General features: G+C 50.1%; 1 protein-coding gene across 2 annotated transcripts; it reads right to left on the bottom strand.

The window, feature by feature from the left end:
- Window positions 1-212: 212 nt before the first annotated feature.
- On the bottom strand, window positions 213-24,654 carry CGN (cingulin). Of its 2 annotated transcripts, XM_023259162.2 has the most exons (21): window positions 24,547-24,654; window positions 17,661-18,537; window positions 16,878-16,978; window positions 16,655-16,724; window positions 16,448-16,540; window positions 14,432-14,559; window positions 13,703-13,835; window positions 13,163-13,375; window positions 12,567-12,715; window positions 12,224-12,356; window positions 9,022-9,222; window positions 8,485-8,691; window positions 7,869-8,126; window positions 6,496-6,666; window positions 5,059-5,220; window positions 3,767-3,856; window positions 3,231-3,314; window positions 3,002-3,120; window positions 2,591-2,699; window positions 2,039-2,202; window positions 213-1,728 (listed from the first exon to the last, which is right to left on the bottom strand). In XM_023259162.2, the coding sequence occupies exons 2-21, from the start codon at window positions 18,522-18,524 to the stop codon at window positions 1,590-1,592; spliced, it is 3,588 nt and encodes a 1,195-aa protein (XP_023114930.2). In that variant the 5' UTR covers window positions 18,525-18,537; window positions 24,547-24,654; the 3' UTR covers window positions 213-1,589. The 2 variants fall into 2 exon arrangements, with proteins under 2 accessions (XP_023114930.2, XP_044889449.1); XM_045033514.1 differs by lacking the exons at window positions 16,448-16,540; window positions 24,547-24,654.
- Window positions 24,655-24,660: the final 6 nt, after the last annotated feature.

The raw sequence follows: 24,660 nt of genomic DNA, 5'->3' as shown, positions 1-24,660 counted from the left end.
TTTACTGGCCTTCTATTCCCAGAAGATTGTTTAGGAGAGAATGGAGGTGCTAGAAACATAGGTTCCCTGGGTTCCATCTGACCTGTTGTAAAGGCCTCTAAAAAGTGAGGTAAAGAAAACCCCAGCTTCAGCCTCTAAATTCTAAAATTAAAATGGTTTCTTCATAAAACAGACCTCCAAATAAGCCAGGAAAAAGAATGAGAAGTCAAGGATTTTGGTATAGATATATCATTTTAATATTTAATTTAAAATAAAATCAAGGTTGGATTCATTTGGGGGAAAATATCTAATTTGCAGAATAGAAGTTTTGGGGGTTTTTTTAATCGTGAAATTATAAGTCATTAGTGAAAACAGCCTTCTCCCTCCCCCAGGCTCCTTACAGAGCCTGCTTAGGAAATAAGAGAGGTGAATCATCTCCCTTACCTCTTCCCCACCAGGGCTGGGCTCTCCCCAGGACCCAAGGGAGGAATAAATCCTCCATTGCCTCTTCTCATTTCTACCAAGAGTCAGTCTTTAGCCCTAGGCAGGAAGCCCTGTATCAGGTTCAAGCTCCTGAGATAATGAGGGTCCCTTGGTTCCCTACTAAGGTTGGGCACATCTGGGTCAGAGAAACCACAAGGAAGACCTTTGCTTTTCAGACTCATGTAGGCAGTTATCAGGGTTCCCAGATGCAACCCCCTTATGAACACATGCATAGTCACAGAGGGAGAGGAGGAAAGATGGAAACCCTGAGCAGAACCAAGCCCCACCACCTTATCATGGCCCTACCAAAGTCCCTCCCCCAGGGCAGCTCTCTAGACCATTCACTGGGGCAGCAGGAAAGGCTGAGGGCCCTGTTTGGGGAAAGGTTGGCCCTTGGAGAGGTATGAATGTGTGGGTATAGAAGGCAAGAAGAACATCCTTATCTCCTCACCCTGGCTAAGGCACCAAAAGGAAAGAAGGAAGGTAGGAAGGTAGGAATGGTGAAGATGGGAGGGGAGAACAGATCCCTTGGATCCACTGGCTTAGGAAAGACAAAATACATGAGAGTGGAGAGAGGTGGGGACTACCATATAGGTCCCACGACTGTGCAAAGAGAAGCATCCAAGAACTGGGTAGAGCCACACTAGTGTGTACATTACCCATAATGTTCCTTCCACCCTGCTCCAGAGTTGGAGGAAAACATGTTGCAGGGGTCGAGGGAGCAGAACTGCAAAAGGTATTTTTCCCTGAGCCTGAAGGTTAAGGGCTAAAGAAATAAAGCTTTATATACATGGCAACATCTATTCCTTCCTATCCTGCTCAATCCTCTTCAGTCCATATGCTGACCATCCTGTTGCTATGAGGGAGAAGAGGGAGGGTCGGCACTTAAAGGAAGGGCTCAGTTGGCCTAAAATACCCACTACTCCAGAGGAGAGGGAAAGCCCATGCACCAGCTTAGTGCTAATGCCTTTTTTATCAGCATCACTCACACCCCTCCCAGTCTTAGGGCTGAATAATTGGGTGTCCCCCTCTCTCCCCACAGGAATGAGGAATCCGAGGCTTAGCAGGGCAGAGCAGGATGGCAGGGCAGGCCTCAAGTGTGGTTTCTGGTCCCCTGTGGACCCAAGCTAACAGGAACTGGTCTGCAGGTTGCTCTCCGTGAGCAGTGATGCAATGGAGGATGGGTCGTAGACACTGTCAAATTCCTCATCTGAACTCAGCCCTTCATGCTGGGTTGACTCAGCAGCTGACCGGGAGGCTTTGCGCCTGAGTCAGAGAGAAGAATACTTGTAAGGGAGGGAGACAAAGATTGAGACAGCCACACTTACCATGCTAAGGAAATTCCCAGTTGTTCTAAGGCCTCTAGGTACTCACGAGATCGCCCACCAATCTGAGATCTGGGGAGATGGGATATAGACCAGGGGCTTGGATAGTAAAGAATAATCATACAGGCTTCCAGCCAGGAAGGAGTGACTGCCAAGTACCACCTTAGGGATCCTCCTCCCTATCCAGGAGACCCCATTCCCTTCCTGCACCACGACCCCGATTGAGCGGGGGTCAGAAAAGCAGCCATTACCAGGAGTCCTTCTCGAGGGTTTTGATCCGGGCTTGGAGCTGTTCGTTGGCCTCATGCTGCTCCTCCAGCTCACGCTGGGCCTTCTTCCTCAGTCCATCGAGTCGCTCAATTTCCTCTTCTGCTTCATCCACCTGCCGCTTCAAAGCCTTCACCCTCAGGCTTAGCTGGACAGGATACCGAGTCCCCACATTAGAAAAGCATCTGCTGCTACCGTGGGCTGGGACCCTCCCCTGTAGCAATTTTGACAAGGGATCATTGCCCTAGAAAAATGTTATGGCCATGGGCAAGTTCCCTAACTTTACAGGTTTGTTTGGGGGGATTAAATGAGTTCATACATGTAGAACACTTAGAAAGAGAACCTAGCACATCACAGGCACTCGATGCATGTGCTACTGTGACTGCTCTGATCCAATCCCTCCAGTCTCATCTCCACCCTTATACAAGGAGAGTCGAAGCTGGGAAGACCTCTGAGATAGGTCCTCCCCTGGCCTTCAAGCAAATGCTCCATACATGCTTGCCATATGGTTGCTTGGCCCTGGCTGCCATCCTTACCTGGTCCTTCTGGTCATTGACATGCTGCCGCTCGTCATCAATTTGAATGGACAGCTCTTTAACCCTCCGCTCCAGTTTTCGGTTGGTAGACTGCAAAGCTGTCTTCTCCCTAAGAGGGTGTGGAAGGGGGTGTCTATGGCTGTCGCCATTTCTAAAGGAACACCTGCTTGGCCCCCTCTGGCCTCCGTGAGCTCTTCTCAGTCACATCACACTGGAAAGGATCCAGGGCAGATCCAAAGAACCAGGAGAGAAGAGGTCATTCATATTTCAGAAGGCCTGCAACTGTCTTGCTCTTTACCAAGGAAAAAAGTCCCCCTAAAGATCAGGCCAGGTTGGCCATGTCTGAAGTGCAAGATGGAGGGAACCTCAGAGGAGAAAAGCCCAGAAGGAGAGAAGAAGGGCTCACGTCACCTCTCTTCAGCTTGTAGCCGTTCCTGCAACTCCCGATTCTGGGACTCAAGATGAGAGAGGCTGGCATTGGGCTTCTGGAAGCCTTCTGAGCTAGCCAACCGGCTCTTCAAGTCCTTGTTCTAAAAAGGGCAGAAAATCTTCACAGTCACATTCCACTTCCAACCCCTCCTATGGCCATTTCACCTGCCTCCTGGGGTCTGTCCCCAAGACTCCCTACTTCCCAGCTCACCTGTCTCTCCAGGGAGATTTTGTCACACTCCAGGTCCTGTCGAGCTGACCTCTCCTGCATGAGCTCTGTCCTCAGCTGGTCCACCTGGTGGGGAGGGGTGAGAGGAGCCAGATTTGGGGAGCGCTCACAATGAACTAGGCAGCTGAACCACATGAGGCAGAGTAAACTGCAGGATGCTCTCTGAATCCCCATAATTCTCAGGCGACTAAAAAAATCAGCCTTTTCATATGGGACGAGCCACAGAATTTAAACAGGGCCTCCTCCATCACACCAGGAATTAGCATTCCTTCTGAATGGAAGTAGCCTGGATTCAGGGCAGAGAGTAATCCCAGGCCACCAGGATTCCTTCTTCCACTCAAATCCCTGGATTCTTTCCACCCGTCCTGAAGCAGAGGAGACCCTGAGGTAGCACCAGCCATGCACAGATTCCGCAGCCAGAATTCTCCTCCCACATGGGAGGGTGGAGGTGTTTTTGAGAGGGCCGAGAGGTTCTGTAGTCAGGGATGGATGCAGGGGACGGGTAAGGAAGGGCTTACCTGGTCCCGGCCACGATTCATGCGTTCCGTCAGCAGCTCCACAGTGCTCCTCTCCTCATCTAACTCTGCTTCCAGCCGAGAGACTTTTTCCTGTGGCAGAGGAGCAACAGGTTCTTTCTGCCCCACATGCTGGACACCAGAATACCAAACCCAACCAGGACCCTCTCAAGGCCCCGCCTCCACAGACCTGTCTCACATGTCCCCATAAGCAGCTGGTCCTTGCCCCTGCCCAGAGCCACCATAGAGCTAGCACCCTCTGCTGACCAGGCATGGCATCAAGGGAAAGAGGGAGAGGGCACCTGCTCTAGCCTTGGTCCCCTGGCAAGATGACAAACCCCAGAATCTATTCCTCACTGGGGTAGCCCTGTTTCCCTAATGGGAAAGCAGACAGAAAGCAAAGTGCCCGAGCCAAGGCTGGGATGGAGAGAGTCAGAAACCAAAGTGCCAGGGTACAGACTAAGGAAGCATGCTCAAGCCAGGCAGTCCCATGTAGATACTAAGGGTATGGTCTCTGGAGCCAAACTGCCTGGGTCTGAAAATCAGATTCCTAGCAGAGGGGCCATGGCTAAGTTGCTTACCCTCTCTATGTGTCAGCTTCCCTCAACAATAAAATGGAGAAAACAAGACCACCTATCCCACAGGGTTATTTATCCTCAAGATTAAATAAGTCTGAAGTGCCCAGCACATAGCATAATATGTGTTTGCTGTTGTTATTGTCTTGTTATTATTATTATTGCCAAATATGGCAACCTGAAGAGCACTATTGCCTCTAAAGAGGAGCCACTGCTATCCTCCAGCCAACTGCTGCCATGCAGATAACTCAGGATCAGAAGCTCGCTGCTACAGAATTTTCCAAACGTATAAACGAAGCCAGAGCTTTTATGTGACGTGTACATTTCTAAACACTGGCAATTAATTCAAAGCCATTTAAAACACTGCAGTCAGGGGCACCGGACTGGCTCGCTCAGAGAGCATGCAACTCTTGATCTCAGGAGTTGGGAGGTGGAGCCCCACACTGGGTGTAGAGACCCCTTAGAAACAAAAAAAAATATTAAAAAAAAAATTATCTTTAAAAATGTTTAACAACAACAACAACAACAAAAGAAAACACGAAAGGAAACAAAATGAATACCACCACGGTCAAACTCCATCAGCAGTGGGCTACCAGCTTTCGATCCCTAGCATAGAAAGGGGGCTTGGCTTGTCCCGGCTCCTTTCCCCACAGAAGTCCCAGCTATGCCAGGACCTGGACACCCCTCCCCTACCCACCCCCCCCACTCCCATGTCATTACCTCAAGACCCTTGAGTTGCCGGGTCCTGTCATCCTGGGAGCGCTTTTTGTTCTCCGCCTCCTGCTCCAACCCCTGCAGTTTCTGGGCCAGCAGCTCCTTGTCCAGCTGGGCCGTGTCGCGGTCAGCCTGGGATGCCTGCAGGGCCTGCCGCAGCCTCTGGGTCTGGACAGAAGGAAAAATGGAACAGCCCAGAGAAGTAAGGTGGGGACTCGGGGGTGGGAGCAGTCCGCCCCTGCGGAGAGAAATGTTTCATCACTGATGTTCTTTAGAACCGCCAGAGCAGGTGATAATCAAAAGCAGGCTGACTTTTAGTTTGTTTTCTTTTCTTTGAAGATCTGGTGGGTTTTATTCAACCATTCAGGGATCCAGGCAACATCCTATCTAGCCGGCAGAAAGGAGCTCCTGGTCCGTTTTCTTTATTGTTTTAACGCCCTACAGAAGTTAGAATCACCTAAGTGGTTTTTAGAAAACTCATCCTGGGTCCTGGCCCTAGGGGTTATGATTTAAGTGATACAAGCTGCAGCTTGGGTATTAGGATTTTAGGTATTTTAACAAAAAAAGGTTTAATGTCATGACAAAACACAAGTTTATAACACATTGTTACTGTAAAAGATTGTGAAGCATTAAAACTAGCAATCATATTTACATTTTTTTTTTAAGGTTTATCTATTCTTGAGAGAAAGAGAGCACAAGTGGGGGAGGGGCAGAGAGAGAGGGAGACACAGAATCCCAAGTAGGCTGCAGGCTCTGAGCTGTCAGCATACAGCCCAACGCAGGCCTTGAACTCCCGAACTGCGAGATCATGACCTGAGCTGAAGTCAGACGCTCAACCAACTGAGCCACCCAGGCGCCCCTACAACTAGCAATCATATTTAAAGCATCTACTGTACGTCAAACATGCCTCTATATTGATACCATACTTCCACTAACATTGCAGTGTTGAAATTTTTTGGTACTGGGATCTTTTTTATTTTAATCTCCCCAGGTGATTCTAATGTGCAGCAGTTTAAATATTGCTCTACAGGGGCGCCCAGGGGGCTCAGCAGTCAGAGAGGCCGACTCTTGATCTCAGCTCAGGTCATGATCCCAGGATTGTAGGATGGAGCCCCGCGTTGGACTCCTCACTGAGCCTGGAGCCTGCTTGAGATTCTCTCTCTCTTCCCTGCCCCATCCCCCACTCACACTCTCTCTCACCCTGTTTCTCTCTAAAATAAAAAAAATTAAAGTTAAAAAAAAGTCACTGCTCTACAGACAAGGCACCTCCTATCATTATCGGTACCTAGAGTGGACAACTCCCTACCTCACTATGTCACTCTAAGTGGTTAGACCTAAACCGGGGTCCCAGGATCCCTTGGCCCCAGGTTTAGTTAAGAGGCAATGACCTGCAAACCAAGGACATTGGGAGAGTTCCCACCCTCCTGCCATTTCTGCCCCTACCTCGTCCTGAAGCCGGCTCAGCCCCCCAGAGCTCTTCTCAGCCTCACTGGCCCACTCCTTGGCCTGGCGCTGGGCATCTGCCACCTCCCGCCGGGCCTTCTCCTTGTAATCCTCCAGCTGGGCCTGGAGCTGCTGCAGGGCCTGCTTAGAGTCATTTCCAATCTGCTCCAGCTGAGATGCAAAGAAAACAGCCTTTCAGCACTGCACCTCTGTCCCTTCTCTGGGCCCAGACACCCCAGACCCTCCTTCCTGCCGAAGCAGCCCTCCATTGCTCTCCCCTGGGCCCTAGGTCCCTAGTATGGCTAGTAGTAATATACAGATTGCCTGGCTTCAAATCCTGGCTCTACCACATACTAGCTGTGTGACCACAGCTCGTCTTCTCTGGGTCTCAGTTCCCCATCTGTAAAATGGGAAAATAATAGTACCTACATCACAAAGTTGTGAGAATTATGATAGCTAATTATGTAAAGTACTTACAACAGTGTCTGACACAGAGTAAACCTAATTGACCATATTTCAACAAACCCAAGAGGCCAATGATTACAAGATGTACGACTAAGAAAGAAAAATCTGCCACTTGAACTGTAACATCCCATCAAAATTATACAACGCAAATCAACTTCAGAGTACATTTTAGAGCTGATGAAATATATTAGGTGTTTGCTCTAGCTTTACAAAGATATTAGGAGAGAACCTTACCTGAAAAAGTTATTTCTTTTTTTTCCTTCTTCCTTGCCCTCCCCCGCATATAAAATCCCACCCACGAAAATTCCTGTATTTAGGTCTTAAAGACATCTAGGGAGGGATTATAGAGCTTTCCTTTCCCTACCCCAAATAGAAAATTCTACTAATGAAGATTGTTATGTTCAGGTCTTAAAGGTGTCTCAGGGATGGGGCGCCTGGGTGGCACAGTCGGTTAAGCGTCCGACTTCAGCCAGGTCACAATCTCACGGTCCGTGAGTTCGAGCCCCGCGTCAGGCTCTGGGCTGATGGCTCAGAGCCTGGAGCCTGTTTCTGATTCTGTGTCTCCCTCTCTCTCTGCCCCTCCCCCGTTCATGCTCTGTCTCTCTCTGTTCCAAAAATAAATAAACGTTGAAAAAAAAAAAATTAAAAAAAAAAAAAAGATGTCTCAGGGAGAATCCCAGGAGACATTCTCCAAGGATCAAGACCACAATGAAATGGGACATAGAGGGGAGGTCGAGGGCACAGAGAAAGAGTAGAAAGGACACCCTCTCTGAAGATTTGGCCTTGGCCTCCCCAGCAATGAACTTGAGGAAAGCAAAAACCACACATTCTGACCTCCTCCCCCGCTCAGGCAAGCTTCTGAAAGAGCTGCGCCTCTTCCTAAGAGCCCGGGCCACCCCGCGCCACACCTCCTTGTTCAGCTGGCACACAGTCTTATCCAGCAGGCGCTTCTGTTCCTCCAGCTCAGCCTTGCCCCGCCGGAGCGCCTCCCGCTGCTTCCCCTCCTCCTCCAAGGCCCGTTTCAGGGCCTGCTGCTCCTGCCCCAGGCGGGCCAGCCCCCGCTGGGCCTCCTCCAGCCGGGCCTCCAGTGCCCGCTTGGCAGCTGCCAGGCTCCCCTCCTCCTCCTGAGCTGTGTTCAGGGCCTCCTCAAGCCGCTTTTTCTCTGCCTGGGAGAGGGAAAGCCATTTGGAGAGGAGTAGATAGGAGGGAAGAAAAAGAGGTTTATGAAAAAGGTGGGCAATGCAAACGGGCTCAGAGGAACCAGCAAAGGAATTAAGACACAGAGGACAAACACAGGGTGAGAGATAAGAGACAAAAATACCAGTACAAAGGCCAAGACATTCATAACAAAGCACACTCCAGAAAATAAACCTACCTTTAACAGAGGGTTGTTGGGAAGGCAAAAACCAGCACACTCGGGGCAAAAGAAAACTGGTAGCTGAGGATTTTGCTAGGGAGTGTTTAGCCAGGGGTGAGGGGAGAGAGGGCCAGGAGGAAGCCGCCAAGGTGGGCAGAAGCACTGACCTCTAGCCGCTGCACCCTGTCGCGAAGCCTCGCCTCCGCCACTTCCCCACCCTCCGCCAAGCCTCGGGCCTCCTTCAGCTGCTGCTCCAGACCCAAGATGCGCCGTCGGAATTCGTCATTTTCCTCCTGGGTCTCCCGAAGCGTCGTTTCCACTGCTGCCCGCCGCTGCCCCAGCACCTCCACCTCTGCCTCTGCTGCCTTCTGAGCCTGCGGCCAGTTGGGGGAGTGGCAGCTCAGACCCCAGGGCTCAAGGCCACCGACCACCACCAAGAAAGCCACCCCAAAGAGAGCCCACAAGAGCCAGATTTCAACAGTGGTAGTGCCCCCTGAGAACCCCACCCCTACGGAGACGTGGTGCGTGCCATCAGGTGCAGCCCTGCCTCCCCCTGCCAACCCCTGGCTGCTTTTCACCGCACACTTATGACCAAGGATCTGGTCTGTACATACCCAGGGTAGGTAATTTCCTCGCCCTCTGGCTCCTCAGCCCTCCAGACCCCTCAGCCTCCACCTCCTAAGCCCTGTGCCCACTCCCCTTGCCTTGGAAGCCTCTTCACAGTCCTGTCTCAGCTGCTGGAGGGTCTTTTGCAGCTGGAGGTTCTGCTGTTCCAGTTCCCGGCCTCGATCAACCTCAACCCTCAGCTGTTTCTCCAACTCCCGCTCCCGGTGACGCCCAGCCACCTCCTGGCTTTGCTGCTCTTCCCTCAGCTCCTTAAGTTCCTGCTGTGTCCGGCGCAGCTCCTAGAAGGGAAGGGGAACGGTGACAGGGCAGAGAGAGCCACCCTTGGATAGGACACTGTGTAGCAACCAGGACCCTCATACATTGCTGGGGGAACGTAAGAAGGTGTGGCCGCTTGGCCGAGTGGCTTGGCAATTTCTCAAAAAGTTGACCCATTAATTCCATTCTTAGGTATATATGCAAGAGCACTGAAAACATTTTTTGGGAAAACATGTTATATGAATGTTCATAGCAGCATTATTTCATGAGAGCTAAAAATATAGAAATGACCCAAATGTCCATCAATTGGCAGACAGATAAACAAAATGTGGTATATCCACATAGAATATTATTCAGCCATAAAAAGTAATGAAGTACTGACACTTGCTACAACATGGGTAAACCTTAAAAGACATTATGCTAGGTGAAAGAAACCAGACATGCAATGTATATGTATATGATTTGTAATGTATATGATTTGCCAGAAGAGGCAAATTCATAGAGGCAGAAAACGGATTAGTGGCTGCCAAGGGCTGGGGCAAGTGACTGGATATGGGGTTCGTTTTTGAGGTGATGAAAATGTTCTGTAACTAGATAGCAATATGGTTGTACAACTTTGTGTACACACTAAAAACTACTATGCTATACACTTTAAAGGGTGAATTCTATGGTATGTGAAATAAATCTCCATTAAAAAAATTACATGGAATAGATGAGGGTGTGAACAAAACAGGATTGCTGTTTCAAAAACAAAAGAAAATATACTGAAAACCAAAAAATGCAACACAATAAATAGTGGGGCTGCTTTTATTTCTTTTTTATTTTTTAAAAAAATTTTAGGTTTATTTATTTTGAGAGAGAGAGAACACAAGCGGGGCGGGGGGGGGAGGGGAGGGGAGAGAGAAAATCCCAAGAAGGCTCCATGCTATCAGCACAGAGCCCAATGTGGGGTTCAGTTTCACAAACTGTGAGATCATGACCTAAGACAAAACCAAGAGTCAGACACTTAACCAAGTGAGCTACCCAGGCGCCCCTACTTCTTTTTTAAAAAATTAAAATATTGGGGCACCTGGCTGGCCCAGTCAGCAGAGCATGTGACTCTTGATCTTGGGGGTTGTAAATTTGAGCCCCACAGTGGGTACAGAGATTATTTCAAAATAAAAATCTTTAAAAAAATTAGGAGGGGTGGGAGAAAAAAATTAAAATATGAACTCTGGTTCTAGTTCTTTAGCTGTTAGCTACTTCCGAAATTCAGAAATTACCATAATTAGGCTGAAAGGATATATAATATATTGTGAGTTTTCAATGTAAGACACTAACAGAACTACAAAGGAAAAGAAAAACAGGGGCGCCTGGGTGGCTCAGTCGGTTCAGCATTGACTCCTGGTTTTAGTTCAGGTCATGAACTTGCAGGCTGTGGGTTTGAGCCCTGCGTCAGCCTCTTCACTGACAGTACAGAGCCTGCCTGGGATTCTCTCTCTCTCCCTCTCTCTCTGCCCCTCCCCCACTCGCTCTCTCTCTCTCTCCCTCTCAAAATAAATAAATAAACATTAAAAAATAAAAAAAAAAAAGAAAAACAGCACAGTGTATGGTCTACATTGGACAAAGTCTGTTTTCCTAATGTATATACTTTGTTATTAAGTACTGATAAAACATACTTCACATATGAGTAAATGAAGCTCTGGTTATTACTTTTTAGCTTTTTAGCTTTATCTAGCATAATCAATCAACTGAGATTGTCCAGAGGAATTATGTAGACTAATATAGCAAATAGACTTCAGACTACCCTTAATTTTTGTTAACTTCATATTAATACAGTAAAAATTTAAGAGCACTTTTCATTTCACAGCCACCGAAGTATATTTGGTTTTGGTTTATTATGTTTTTCTCACCAAATATGTGTGTAAGCTCAGACTTTTATTTACCTGGAAAAGCATCACAACTATACTTCTTTAATAAATACGGTTACTTTGGTTAAAATTAGGCAGTCTTACGGTAAAGGCATGATACACAAGCATTGATCAATTAATACTTGTTAAGTAAGCACCGACTACATATCAAGCATAGTGAATCAAAGATTATAAACCTAGAAGAATCTTCAGGAGGCCATAAATGCCAGTTCTCTATACTAGCAAAAATATTTTCTAAGTTTCTAAATCATCCAAAATAATTACTTGCTTTCTTGTCCTTCATAAACTAATACAAAGAATATGAAGAAATTATTTATATTTACTTCAATTTGGTGACTTTATCATTTATAAAACATCCGTGCATGATAAAACATCTAATTCCCTTGGTCTAGATGCTATACTCTCTAAGCAGCCTTCAAATTACAACTTGGCTTCCCAAGTAGGCCAGCCTGCCATGCCAATACAAGTATTCCAGTCTGTGTGACAACATTTCACATTACGAGTTAATAAGCTGGCATTCTAACTGTAAATGTTTGTTTCATAGATGTAGGTAAAGAGTCCATATCCCACCCCCCCACCCCCCGCTGCTCCAAAACAGAGCAACTCTTGCTATCTGACCAAACTCCAAGCTTGCAAAAATGACCCTGAAGTTTCACAAATCCATCTAAATGCTGCTCCCCACGAGGTCTCTTGGGAGGTAGCCAGCAGCCACCAATCTGGCCACCAAAAGTCCTTTACATTAGAAACCTGTATATTCAATGAGAGCAGCCAGGCTGGATCAGAATGTGTGGGGCAGAGATACGGCCAAACAGGTCCTGAAAACCAAGCACATAGGAGGCAGCCACAACAGTGTAGAGGCCCGGTCAGTGTCTGCCAGCCCAACCTGCCTGCCCTTCCACACTCCAATTCCAAGTTCATGCTTGCTTGCTTGCTTGCTTGCTTGCTTGCTTGCTTTCTTTCTTTCTTTCTTTCTTTCTTTCTTTCTTTCTTTCTTTCCTTCTTTCCTTCTTTCTTTCTTTCATCTCTGAACCCAATATGGGACTCAAACTCACAATCCTGAGATCAAGAGTCCCATACTCCACCAACTGAGCCACCCAGGCACCCCTCCAAGTACCTTCCTGAGCTCCTCCATTTGGCGAGTGTCTGCAGCACCAGCCCGAGCCTGCCCTAATTCCCTTTGCAAGACCTCCATCTTGTCCCCAAGCTCCTCTTCCATTTCCTCCTTCTCCATCCGCAGCTGCAGGAGTCTGAGCCCAGTCAGGTGAATGAAAAGGGAAAAGGAACAAGTTCAGACCACCTGCCAGGGAGAGGTGAGCAGGATAATGCAAACCACCTCCCCAGGGGCCAGGAGCCTGGGCACCCACTGTCAGCAGAGTGAAGGGCACAGCAGGGGTAGAAAGGAAGCAGGATGTAGGAATCATGGATAAGCATTCCCGGGAAAGAGGCAAAGTCCTCACTCCTGCTTGGTGGCTCTAAGCTCCTCCTTGTTCTTCTGGAACATGCTCTGCCAATGCCCTGTCTCCTCCGATGTCTCCTCCAGCTCTCTCTGCAGTTCCCGCACGAGGGTTGACATCTTCTGCCTTTCAGCCTCTAATGCAGCATGATCCTAGAGAAGGGGACAGTTGGGGGTCAGGAGGCTCAGAGGGAAAAATGCACTTCAGATCAAGTGTAAGTGTGTAGAAATGGAGGCTTGGGCCCACAGGGTACCACATCAGCTGCACACCCTTGTCCCCCAGCGGTGCCTGATGTGATGCTAGCAGAAAGCTCTTCCCAAGCCACAGTCCACCCCGCTGTTGTTTAGATGAAGCCCCCCCTACCCCCCAGTTATTTCCCCATGGGACTTGGGTCACACACCCTCACGGTACTCCTGGCCTGCACTCCCTCTCTCTGCCCTTGCAGGTTTCCTGGCCAAGGTTTTCACTACACCTCACATGTATCTTTTAGAAGGAGTTGCAGTTACAACTAGAAAAGTCTCAAAATACCAAGGCCTCACGGTAGCCCCTCTTAGGGCGGGGAGTGCCCACTTCTGGCGGCCCCTGCTCTGGCCACATGCCTGGGTTGCGTCTTGCATACTCCGGCGAAGCTGCTCCGTGTCTCGCTGGTACTGCTGCCGGACCTGTTCCACCTCCTGGTCACGGGAAGCCACCTCATCCTTCAGGGCCCCCTTCAGGGCTGTCAGCTCCCGCTCCCGCAGCCTCAGCTGCTCCTCTACCCGCTGTTTGCCCTCCAAGACCGCTTCCAGAAGCTCCCGGGTCTCTAGCAGGTCCTGGGGAAATAAGGGTGGAAGTACAGGGGTGACTGTAATAGGATCTGCCTTGCTATTCATTCAGTCAGCCGATCAGATACACTGACTGAGCACCTTGTACATGTTAGACTCAGGTGCGAGGGGCCTCTGAGATGCCTATTTAGGAAAAAGGAAACGCACCATTCTGGGATCTAACCCCAGCCCACCTTTGAGTCTGTCTGAAAGCACGCTAAGGGGTACCTGTAATCAGCTACCTACTGCCCATGCGTTGGGGAAAGTGTGAGTGAGCAGATTTGAAGGTGCTCCAGATGACAGGAAGCAGAGGCAGGGGGAGCCATCCTGCCCCACCTTCATCAGCGCCTCCTTAGCAGGCTCCGGCCCCTGGGCCTGCTTCAGCTTGTCCTGCAGTTCCATCACTTGGGTCTCCAGCCTGTGTCGTACCCTTTCACCCTGGTCCACAAGGAGCTTCATGTTCTGGAGCCTAATAACAATAGATAACATTATCAAGTGCTAGGTGTCAGCCAGCTTTCTAAATACTTTATGCGTATCGTTTCATTTAAACCTCCTTAAAGTCTCTGTTCAAATCTTAATGAGGCCTCCACTGTGCCTCCACCATTCGGCCCACCGATCTGCTTTAACTTTTCTACTTATCACCTTCTCCCATGCTGCAAATGTACTTACCTAATATGTTCTTTATTTACGGTCTGCCCTGTCCCCCACTAGAAGCTCTGCTTCTGGAGAGCAGTGCTCCTCATCTGAACGGTTCGCTGATGTACCCCAGGAATGATCACTGCCTGCCACACAGTATTCATGGCAAAACATGTGCTGAATGAACAATCCTGTGAGGTAGGTACTATTATTAACCCATTCTACAGATTTAGAGCCTGAAGCAGAGAGGCAAATCCAGGTAACCCAACTCAGGCACCACCACCATGACCGATAACATAAAGAGAAAGGTCCTATCTTTAAACTGTCTCTGTCTGCTTCTAAAGACTTCCCCGTCTCTCTCACCCAGGGGCAACCTCCATCTGGCCTTGGTCCCCAAGCAGCCCCACGTGCACACTCGGCGGCACTCACTCTCTGGTGCTCTGCTGGGCCTCCCCCTTCCTCCTCTCCAGCAGTTCCTGCAGTTGGCTGCACTCTTCTGCCTTTTCCTCCAGCTGCCGCTCTAGCCCAACCCGGGAGGGTTCTAGCTTCTGTCGCTTCTGGAAAAGGCAAGGAGAGAAAAACAGGTGGAGAGTAGGAAAAACCTCTCAGAAGGACCAGGAGTAATGGGAACGTCTAACATTTAATGACACTCCCTAAATGACAGACGCTGTACTAGGGACCCTGTGCTTATTATCTGCATTTAATACTTTTCACAAGCCTTGGGACTTGCGATGGTTTAAAGTACATCCACTAATTCCTCAACATTCCTTTCAAAAGGTGAAGCCTCAGGGTGCCTGGGTGGCTCAGTCGGTTGAGCGTCCAACTTTGGCTCAGGTCATGATCTCGCGGTCCGTGAGTTCGAGCCCCGCGTCGGGCTCTGTGCTAACAGCTCAGAGCCTGGAACCTGTTTCAGATTCTGTGTCTCCCTCTCTCTGACCCTCCCCCATTCATGCTCTGTCTCTCTCTGTCTCAAAAATAAATAAACGTTAAAAAAAAAAAGTTTTTTTTTTTTTTAAAAAGGTGAAGCCTCTTCCCTGGAGTATGGGCTGGACTTGAGGACTCTCTTCTCTTTTTTTTTTTTAATGTTTATTTATTTTTGACAGAGAGAGAGAGACAGAGCATGAACAGGGAATGGGCAGAGAGAGGGAGACATAGAATCCGAAGCAGGCTCCAGGCTCCGAGCTGTCAGCACAGAGCCCAGTGTGGGGCTCAAACCCACAGACAGCGAGATCATGACCTGAGCCGAAGTTGGACGCTCAACCGACTGAGCCACCCAGGCACTCTGAGGACTCTCTTCTAACAAACAGAAAAGGAAGACATGATGTGTAGCTTCTGAGACCAGGTCCTAAAAAGGCATTGCAGCCTCCAATCCTTACCCTCTCTCTTAATCATTCACTCTGAGGAAAGGTAGCTGCCGTATTGGATGCTCAAGTGGCCCCATGAAGAGGTCCACATGGCAAGGAGGTGAGGCCTCCAACCAACACCCACTGTCTTCTCATGACTAGCGCCAGCCAATACCTTGCCAGGAAATTCATAATAGACCCTGAAGCAGAACTACCCAGCTCAGCTGCTTCCAGATTCTGGGCCCTCAGACACCAGAAGATGATTATTTCAAGCTGTTAAGTTTTGAGGTAATTTGTTACACAGCCATAGGTAAGTAATATAGTACAATTATTATCCCCACTTTACAGTTAAGGAAAGAGTGGCTTTGAACATTTAAAGAACCTGCCTAAGGTCAGGGTAACAGCCAACAAGTTAAGGTATCAGGATTTGAACTCAGTTTGACTCCACAGCTGACCACTTAGCCAGGACACTATACTGCTTTCCAGGAAACAAGGGGTATTAAAATCCAACACTTACTGAGCACCAACTACATTCAGGGCAATACCCTGAGAGGTAGAAGCAGTCTATATTTTTTTAATACATAACCTTTAGCATAAGACTGACCTGAATTTTCAAATTCTTCTCTGCAACTTATTGTCTTGAACAACACACTTAACCTCTCTGATCTTCAGTTTTCTCATCATAAAAGGGTTCACAATACCTACCTTACGAGATCCCTATAATTACGACGCATTACCTGGGACAGTACCTACTACAAGAAGTTATCCTCAATAAATGACAGCTATTGCATAGTGCCATCATTATAATGTCAATGGAAAGGATTCAGGTAAGTAATCTGCTCAAGGCATACACAGCCAGTGTGCAGCAAAGCCGGGACGGGAACTTCCAAAGGAAACAGGTGGAAGGTGGTCAGAGCCCTGATGACTGCACCCCTATCCCTAAGCTCCAGAGAACCCCAGACATTCTTGGCGGGCCCAGCACACACTCTTGCCTCTGGTGTCACAGAACACACGACTGCTTGTTCCATTGCTTGGAAGAGCAGCCCAGGCCCCGGTTTCTCCCGTGTCCGGCATTCCCCCTGCGCCTCCAATCTCCCCTCACCTTCACCTCTTCATCCAGCTTTTGCTGTAGCTCCTCCACTTTTCGGGTGAGTTCCCCCTGCCCGCCCAGGGCCTTAGTGGAACCAGAAGGCATCTGCCAGGGATATGGCGGGAAGGGATGAGTCCACATCCAGACCCCAGGCCCCAAAGGCCCTAGCCCTGTCCACCCCCCACCCCCCCACCCCCCGCCCAGGAAGCAGCCACTCACCACCAGGGGCTGCATCTGTTCCAGCACCAAACTGACCTTCCTCTTCACAGACGTTTCGCTTTCTGAGCTTCTGGAGGATGAAAGAACAGAAGCAAAGCTTAAGGGAGGGAAGAGGCAGCAGAGATGAGGGAAAGGGGAGCTAAGGACAAGGAAGATGGAGAATGAAACTAGAAGGAGGAGCAGGGAGGTATGTGACTGCCCTCCTGGGAGGGCCCCCACGCACCCCTCCCTCAGGATGCTGTAGATGGTAGCCTTCAGGTGGTCCACACTGCCTGGTGGGGCAGCCTCCTGCTGGTCTCGGAGCAGGTCTGGAGTTGACTTGAACTGCAAAACATAAACCCAGAGAAATAGGAAGATTAAGCCAGGAGCGTGTGTGGCGTTCAGATGGCGCAGCAGCGGCAGGTGGGAGATGGGGCCCTCCACCACGATGAACAAGCCTGAAGTGGGGAAAAGAGGAGACTGCTGAGGCCTGAGTAGGAAGCCCAGGAGACATCTGAGCGGAGTATGCCTCTCACTACTGCCACAGGCCACATTTTCCTTGACAAGCAGACCTCAACCAGCTGTGAACTGTGTCACAAGTTATCTGTCACCAATGATAGTTCAGGTACTAGAATTTGTAAATGAGTTACTTTTAAAACAGGCTTAACTGCGTCTGCACGAAGTTGCTCCCCGACTCACTTGCACTCCTGAGTGGGAGACAAAGCCGGGAGTTGTGACAGGAGCACTAGGAGCTGCTTCGATTACCAGGCCCGCCTTACTTACTCTGCAGACCTAACAAAAGCTAGTGGCCGAGCACAGTTAATTGCCAGGCAGTAATAAGTAACTCTCATGCTTGTGAAGGCTGACTTCATAGTTCGTTCCATTTTCATGAGAATATCATCTGTTTAGTAGAAGGATATAGTGGAGGACAAAAGTAGAAACCTTCTGCCTTTAGCTATTTGAATCAGCAAGGGGTCCTGCAGCTAGTGGGTCAGGAAGCAGAAGCCACAGGGGACTGGGGTCTGACCTGTAGTATGCCAGGGTCATGGACTCTCCCTTGTGGCTCCTCAAAACTCTGAAGAACCCAGTCCTGGGTCTGACGGGAACGGCTAAAGCCACCAAGAGGGCTCTGGCTCTGGACCGACTGTTTGGAGCTGCCCATGTGACCGTCATGCTTTGTGCTAGGGGCCCAGTGGTTGGGGGACCGACGCTCCCGTTCCTCAAGGGTGTCCCGTGGGAGCCGGTTGTCCAGGCTTTGGCTCCGCTTGCGCTGTTCGGGGGGCAGTGTCCGCATGCGCCGGCCAGTCCGGCCCCGGGTCTGCCCCCCATGGTGGCTGTCAAACTTGTTGATGAGAGAGTCCACTGAAGACAGGGGAGCAGTGTCTATGGTCCCTGCGGAAGCTCCTTGAGGGGCCAGTTCCAGCAGGCTGGTGCTCCGGGTGCTCGGACTCACAGGGGCAGGGCCTGCCAGTGAAGCCTGGGAGCGGGATCGGAGCAGTCTTCCGTTCCAGTGGTCCCCAGACTCCTCATCAGACACGCTGCCTTGTGAGTGTGCAGGAAACTCCTTGGCATGAGAGTAGGAGTGCTCCGGGGGTTCCGAGTTGGAGCTCAGAGCTCCCAGAGCCCCTCTGTTGTTGGCCCCCTTGATCTGGACTCCAAAGGAGTCACTGCCTTGCTCCCCACTGTTGAGCACCACAAAGGGCTGCCCAGCAATGCCCTGCACACGCACAGCCACCCCATAGGTACTGGCTCTCGCATCCTTAGCTGGACGTCGCCCACCACGACGTAGGGTGCCCATCTCTGCATCCCCTGCTGGCTCTGTGATGAACCGAATCTGGACTCCATGGTCGACAGGGCCCCGGGGCTCAGCCATGGTGGACGCCGGCTCCATGAAAAAAGGGGTCCTAGAAAATCAAGAAAAGAGTTTAGGCTGAGAGACTGGAAGTAGAAACACCTGTCCAGCTTTTGTGGGGCTCATTGCCTTGTCATTTCTTCTACATACAACAGTGGTTCTCACATTTCATCTGAGCAGCAGAAGTACCTCAAGGGCCTATGAAAACACAGACTATTGGACCCTATCCCCAGAGTTTCTGATTCAGTACGTCTGGATTTGCCATTTCTAACAAGCTCCCAGATGACACTGATACTTCTGGTCCAGATTCCAGATTTTGAGACCCACTGACTTAGAAGAATCCATTTCCTCTAATACAGTCCTAGTGAGCTTGACTTCGTCAAGAGTTTAATGACTGCTTGACCTTCACACATACACATATACCATGATGTGTTTCCTCCAACCCCAAACCCTACCTAACAGATACCTCTATCCTAATGGATAAAAGGGGCCCTCCACTCCCAGAGCTCATTTAAAGTACGGAAGACCCATAAGGTATGCCCTCCCATTTCTGGGAGAATAGCAGAGATGCCTCTGGGTTGGGGGAACTGAGGGCTGAGTGAGGAAAGAGATGGGAGAGCAACTAGGTTTCTACTGTGTGTCTGTTTGTCCCTTTTAAGTCTGGAACCATGTAAATGTATTGCTTATTCAAAAAAAGATTTAAGTAACATTTAAGAGTTCCAGTCCAAGGGGCCCTAGGTTAGGCAGACTTGTCCCACCAGAGGGCCAGAGTGAAGACCACCCATGGGCCAACTCCTCGGGTCCACATTAGCCTAAGATTAGAGTCAGCAAAATGGAATGTATTCTAGGTACGCTCTGGCTCCAGCAACTGGGGAGGGCAGGTTCTCCTCCAAGCAAATAAAAACTCCAGCTTCCCCAGCCCTGCGACTAATCTCTACCAGAGACTGGCACCACACTGGAGGCGGGTCATCGAATGTGCCAGACACACAAATGTACCCAGCCCAACCTCCCAGTGGAGCCCTGGGCCAAGGAAAGTTGGCAAGGCCCCCTTCAGGGACTGTAGATATGCTAGGAAGCCCAGGAAACTGGGGGTGAGTGGGGAAGGGAGTGGCCTAGCTCCAGGTGAGAAAGGGCTTGGTGGGAAGAACATTCCTAGCATTCCCAGCCCTTCCCCTCCAGGGAGGGAAGGAGCCCTTACAGGCAATAGTTCTTCACCGTTTTGGTTCTGAGACCCCATAGGAGGGAACAATGAAAGCAATGCCCCTCCACCCCCCAGGAAATTGTCCACAGAGTCTCAAGAGTTTCACGAACACCTCAAAGCTACCCTGAACTAAAGGAGCCCACTCAGGCATCCGGGAGGACTTCAACCTACCTCAGATACTCCAAACAGAAGGACATTTAGTTGGCTGGGTCCTTTGTTAGAATTCAAGTAAGAGATGGGACCGGAAAAGGGGTCAGTTTTACAAACCGCTCATCTAATAGAAAAGGAACTGGGGCACCTAGGTGTCTCAGTCGGTTGGACGTCCGACTTCAGCCCAGGTCATGATCTCGCAGTCTGTGAGTTCAAGCCCCGCATCGGGCTCTGTGCTGACAGCTCGGAGCCTGGAGCCTGCTTCAGATTCTGTGTCTCCCTCTCTCTCTGCCCCTCCCCTGCTCATGCTCTGTCTCTCTCTCTCTCTCTGTCAAAAATAAGTAAACATTAAAAAAAAAATTTTTTTTTAAAGAAAAGGAACCCAGCCCCACTCTTCATTTGATATTATATAACCATGAGCAAATCATAATTTTTCTGAGCCTCAGTTTCTTCATCTGTAAAACAGGTATAATAATAACACCTCATAAGGTAATATCTGTGAGAATTAAACAATAATTGCATGTGTAAAAATTTTATCAAGTTTGGGGCGCCTGGGTAGTTCAGTCAGTTAAGTGCCCAGCTCTTGATTTTTGCTCACATCACAATCTCTCAGTTCATTGGTTCGAGTCCCACGTCAGGCTCTGTGCTCAGTGGGAAGCTGTTTGGGATTCTCTCTCTCCCCCTCTCTCTCTGTCCCTCCTCGGGCTCTCTCTCTCTCCCTCCCTCCCTCCCTCTCTCTCAAAATAAATGAATGGAAAAAAAAATTTTTTATCAAGTTCTACACTTCAGATTTTTGCATTTTATTTACTCTATTTATTTATTCCACTTTAATAAAAAGAGGGAAAATGACAAGATATGAAACATGAAACATACCTAGCAGTGTATGCCTGTCACAAAGCTGACAACAAATGTTACCCAGTGTACATGCTGTTCCTTCCACCAAGACCTTCCTGGCTTCACCTGCTTCACAGAAGAATGTCACTTCCTCAGAGCCTTTCCCATCCAGACCCTCCCACAAACTAGGTCAGAACCATGTTATATGCTCTATAGTCATCCTTCAATGAATTTGCCTCAGGGTTTTGTTTTGTTTTGTTTTGTTTTTTGAGAGAGAAAGAGAATGAGAGCATGGGGGGGGGGGGGGGGCGGGTGGGCAGAGAGAGAGGGAAAGAGAATTCCAAGCAGGCTCCACCTACAGAGCAGAGCCCAATGTGGAGCTCAATCTCGATCTCATGAACTGTGAGACCATGACCTGAGCCAAAATCAAGAGTCAGATGCTTAACTAACACCCAGGTGCCCATCAGTTGTTTTTTGTTTTTAAAGATTTTATTTTTGGGGCACGTGGGGGGCTCAGTCAGTTGAGCATAAAAAAATGATTGTGATTCTCTTTCCTTCTCTCTCCCTCTAAAATAAAATATTTTTAAATTAATTATGTCAAAAAATATTTTATTTGTAAGGAATCTCTACACTCAAAGTGAGGCTCGAACTTACGACCCAAGAACAAGAGTTGCATGCGCTACTGACTGAGCCAGCCAGGTGCCCCTGCCTCAGTTTATTTTTCTATATTTATTAGGGTGATGATTTGTTTCCTGTCTGTCTCCTCCAGTGGATTATAAACTCCTGGAGGGCAAAGATCATGGCTCTCAGCTGACTCCAGTGGCCCCAGGGCCTGGTGACATGGTGCACATCAATAAATATTTGTTAAAGGTCGTATCCTGGACCAAGGCAGACTCTCACAGCAGTAGGGAGATTTGCCCAAGGGTCTCTCACAGCCATTTCTCATTTGCCCTGGTGACAGGACCTCTTCCTGGCCTGGACTCCCTGCCCCATTCGATCATAATTTTGGAACCAGATGTGCCTAGATTGCCAGCTCTCAGAAGTCACATGATTTATTCATAATGCAGCTCGACTCTGTCAGTACATCTACTGATCTTCCAGATCCGGGTCAAGGAGCTCCCAGGCTAGGCCCACAGAGCACCCAGCCCCTCACCCACACAAGAGCACCAAGTTGTGCAGAGACAGTGCTGAACATGCCCCTGGTCCCAGTGACTTCTTAACCTCAACCAAGTGTTAGACCCAGGACAGGTGGGTCAGGGGCCAGCGGGACTGAAGTGATCTTTGGGGTGAGTCAAAAAGCAGGGCTTTAAATGATTCAACACGGAAAACCCGAAACCTATCCGCCTTCAGTTACAGAGGGCAGTGGGGCGTGGCCAGGGGAGCCAGCTGGCTCCAAGGTCTTAGGTAAGCCCCAGAGGCAGGTAAACAGCCATCTAGTGCCAAGCAACATGGAGTACAGAGCCTTCCCTCTCATTGCCTGCCCCTGTTTTTCCCTCCTCTGGCATGTGCCCAGGACACTCCTCACCAAATGTACTCTGGGAAGAGCCCAGGCCACAAGTTAAGTCAGCTTCATCTGTCTGCCTCTGCCATTCCTGCCCGGAAGGAGTGGGGAGGATACCCTGCACCTGTACCAGACAGGCACTTCTCCCTGAGTTACTCATTAGCCTGCCCTGCCCCAAATCCGTCACCTCTGGCCCAGCCATAAGCATCTGGCTTCCAACTAGGAGTGACATTCTCTCGGCTTCTGGCAAGAAGTGGGGGGTGGGGAGGTTTGGGGTGTGCAGAGGAAGAACTGGCACACACACAGAGCCAAGCAACATGCTAGACATACCCAACTGGCAGATTTAGAAAGTGGAAGAATGAAAGGTATGGAGATTAGACTCTCCTCAGAGGTAACGAGGGAAGCAAATGGTCAAAACAGGATAGGACAGCTCAGTGACCTTGATCAATGGCTATTTTCTCAGAAAGAGTTACAAAGACAATAAAGTTCTCCGTGGATCAAAAAGAACCACCTCAAGTGGACCCCTGGCTCGGTCCACTGAAAAAGCCGAAACCTGAGAGCCAGGCTAGAGCAGCTTGGCCAGTGGAGGAAAAAACACAATGACAAACTGGGCCCTGCAAACTGGCTGGACTGGTTTGAGAGGCAAGGGAAAGGGGAGGGCCAGAAGGATTCCACTGGCAGCTCATAAAGCAGACCAGAGAAACTCCACACCACAGAGGACAAGGGGCAAAACCATGGGCAGGGACTGTCCAGCCTAGATGCCAAGGCCAAGGCTCTGAAGGAGGAGGCATAAGGTAGAGAGGGAACAGGAAGGAGCAGAGGCACAAAAAACCTGGTGAGTGTCAGACCAGTGCGTGACAGGAAGACTCAGTGTCCCCTACCCCTCCCTCTCAAGTTCCCAAAGTTGCATTCCTGATCCACATGTGCCTTGGCCAACTCCTTGGCCCTTAGTTCTCCCCTCCCCAGCATGAAAAACAGCAACCTTACCCTCTCCTCACCTCCCACCAGGCTGATAGCAGGCAGATCAGCCTGGGGAAAGAAGAAAGGGTTCTAGGAAGCCAGAATCCTCTTAGAGTCTGGGAAATCTCTGCATTATCAGTCCCCTAGAACCAGCCCCCACTCCCAAATATCAAGGATGAAAGAAGAGGTGCAGAGGCACGTGTCAGCAGCCTGTGGACAACACAGCAGTTGCAATTATTTCCCAATTACATCTTTCCTCCGGCAGGGCATCAAAGGGGCCAACCTAAGATTGGCTCTGGTTCCTTTACCTGCCTAAGGCAAGGAAATCTGCCTCAGAAGTCTCGTCTGGGCCCCAATGTGCACCTCTCATGCAGCCTGGAGACTTAGAGGTGCTACTCCCTTAGTCTTGTGGTTTCCTACAGAGTCCTGCCTACGGCCCACACCAATGGTGCCTACTGCCAGTCTGACAGCCTTCACGTCCGGGAGTCAGGGATGCACAGTAGCGTTTCAAGGAGTTAACGTGGGCTCTGCTGGGAGGCAGCAGAGAAATTGGTTAGGTGCGGAAACCTCACCCAGTGGCCCCATTGAGAACCACAGATGAAAGTATGTGTGCTTGGGGGGAGTGTTTGACATTAGCCCCCAGGAAAGGGCCCCATAAGAAAGTGTTTCTACATATTTTGTAGGCCTAGAGACCTATGCTTCCTCATATCCCTCTCTTGGAGAGCACTCTCTCAAGAGGAAGACAAAATTCTCCCAGGCATGAAGGCAAAGGGGGATAGGAACTGAAAGGCTTCACACCTCACAAGGAGATGGGGGTGCCGTCTTGTTCTACTGCTCAGCGTCTTCACCTAGAGGTGAATGGTTGGAGCGAGACCGCACACCTCAAAGCCAGAGGGAGGTGACAGCGCCAGCTCAGAAGGGCAGTGGGGGGTGGGGGCAGCTCAGGGAAAGAGCACCTCTGGGCGCCTTCCCCCTTACGTCTCTGAGCCCAGGCGGCAGCCCAGGCGTCCCCAGCTGAGACTAACTCCTTCCCCCGAACACCGCGGACTCCCGAGAGAAATTCTGCAGCCAGGACGGCGTCTGACCTCCAGAGAGAACCAGGCCCTGCTACTCTCTCACGTCCTGGGGGCAGCCTTGGCCCCAGGTGCCCCTCCGCTGGCACAGTCCCAGGCACCTGCTCAGGTGCCCCTCCGCTGGCACAGTCCCAGGCACCTGCTCAGGTGCCCCTCCCCTGGCACAGTCCCAGGCACCTGGCCCTAGCACCGGAGAGCAGCAGCCCGCTCGTCATCGGTACTCCCACCCCAGCTTCACGTCCCCTCCTCCTCTCTCCATTCAGCACCTGTACCCTGTGAGAGGGGACCCCAGGTCGCCTCGCGCCCCGCCCCTCAGGGCTTGCCCCCTCGGCGTCCACTCACCCCAGCCGGGCTCGGCGCTCCCGGGCTCCGGCAGAGCTGCACGCGCGGCTCGCCAGCCCTCCCCCTCAGGCCCTCTGCGCTCCCTCCGTCCTCCCCCCCCCACACCCGGCGCCA

This window comes from Felis catus, chromosome C1, assembly GCF_018350175.1.
Source record: "Felis catus isolate Fca126 chromosome C1, F.catus_Fca126_mat1.0, whole genome shotgun sequence".
NCBI lineage: Eukaryota > Metazoa > Chordata > Mammalia > Carnivora > Felidae > Felis > Felis catus.
The sequence above is the reverse complement of the archived record's forward strand: the minus strand, read 5'-3'. Positions and strand labels throughout refer to the sequence as shown.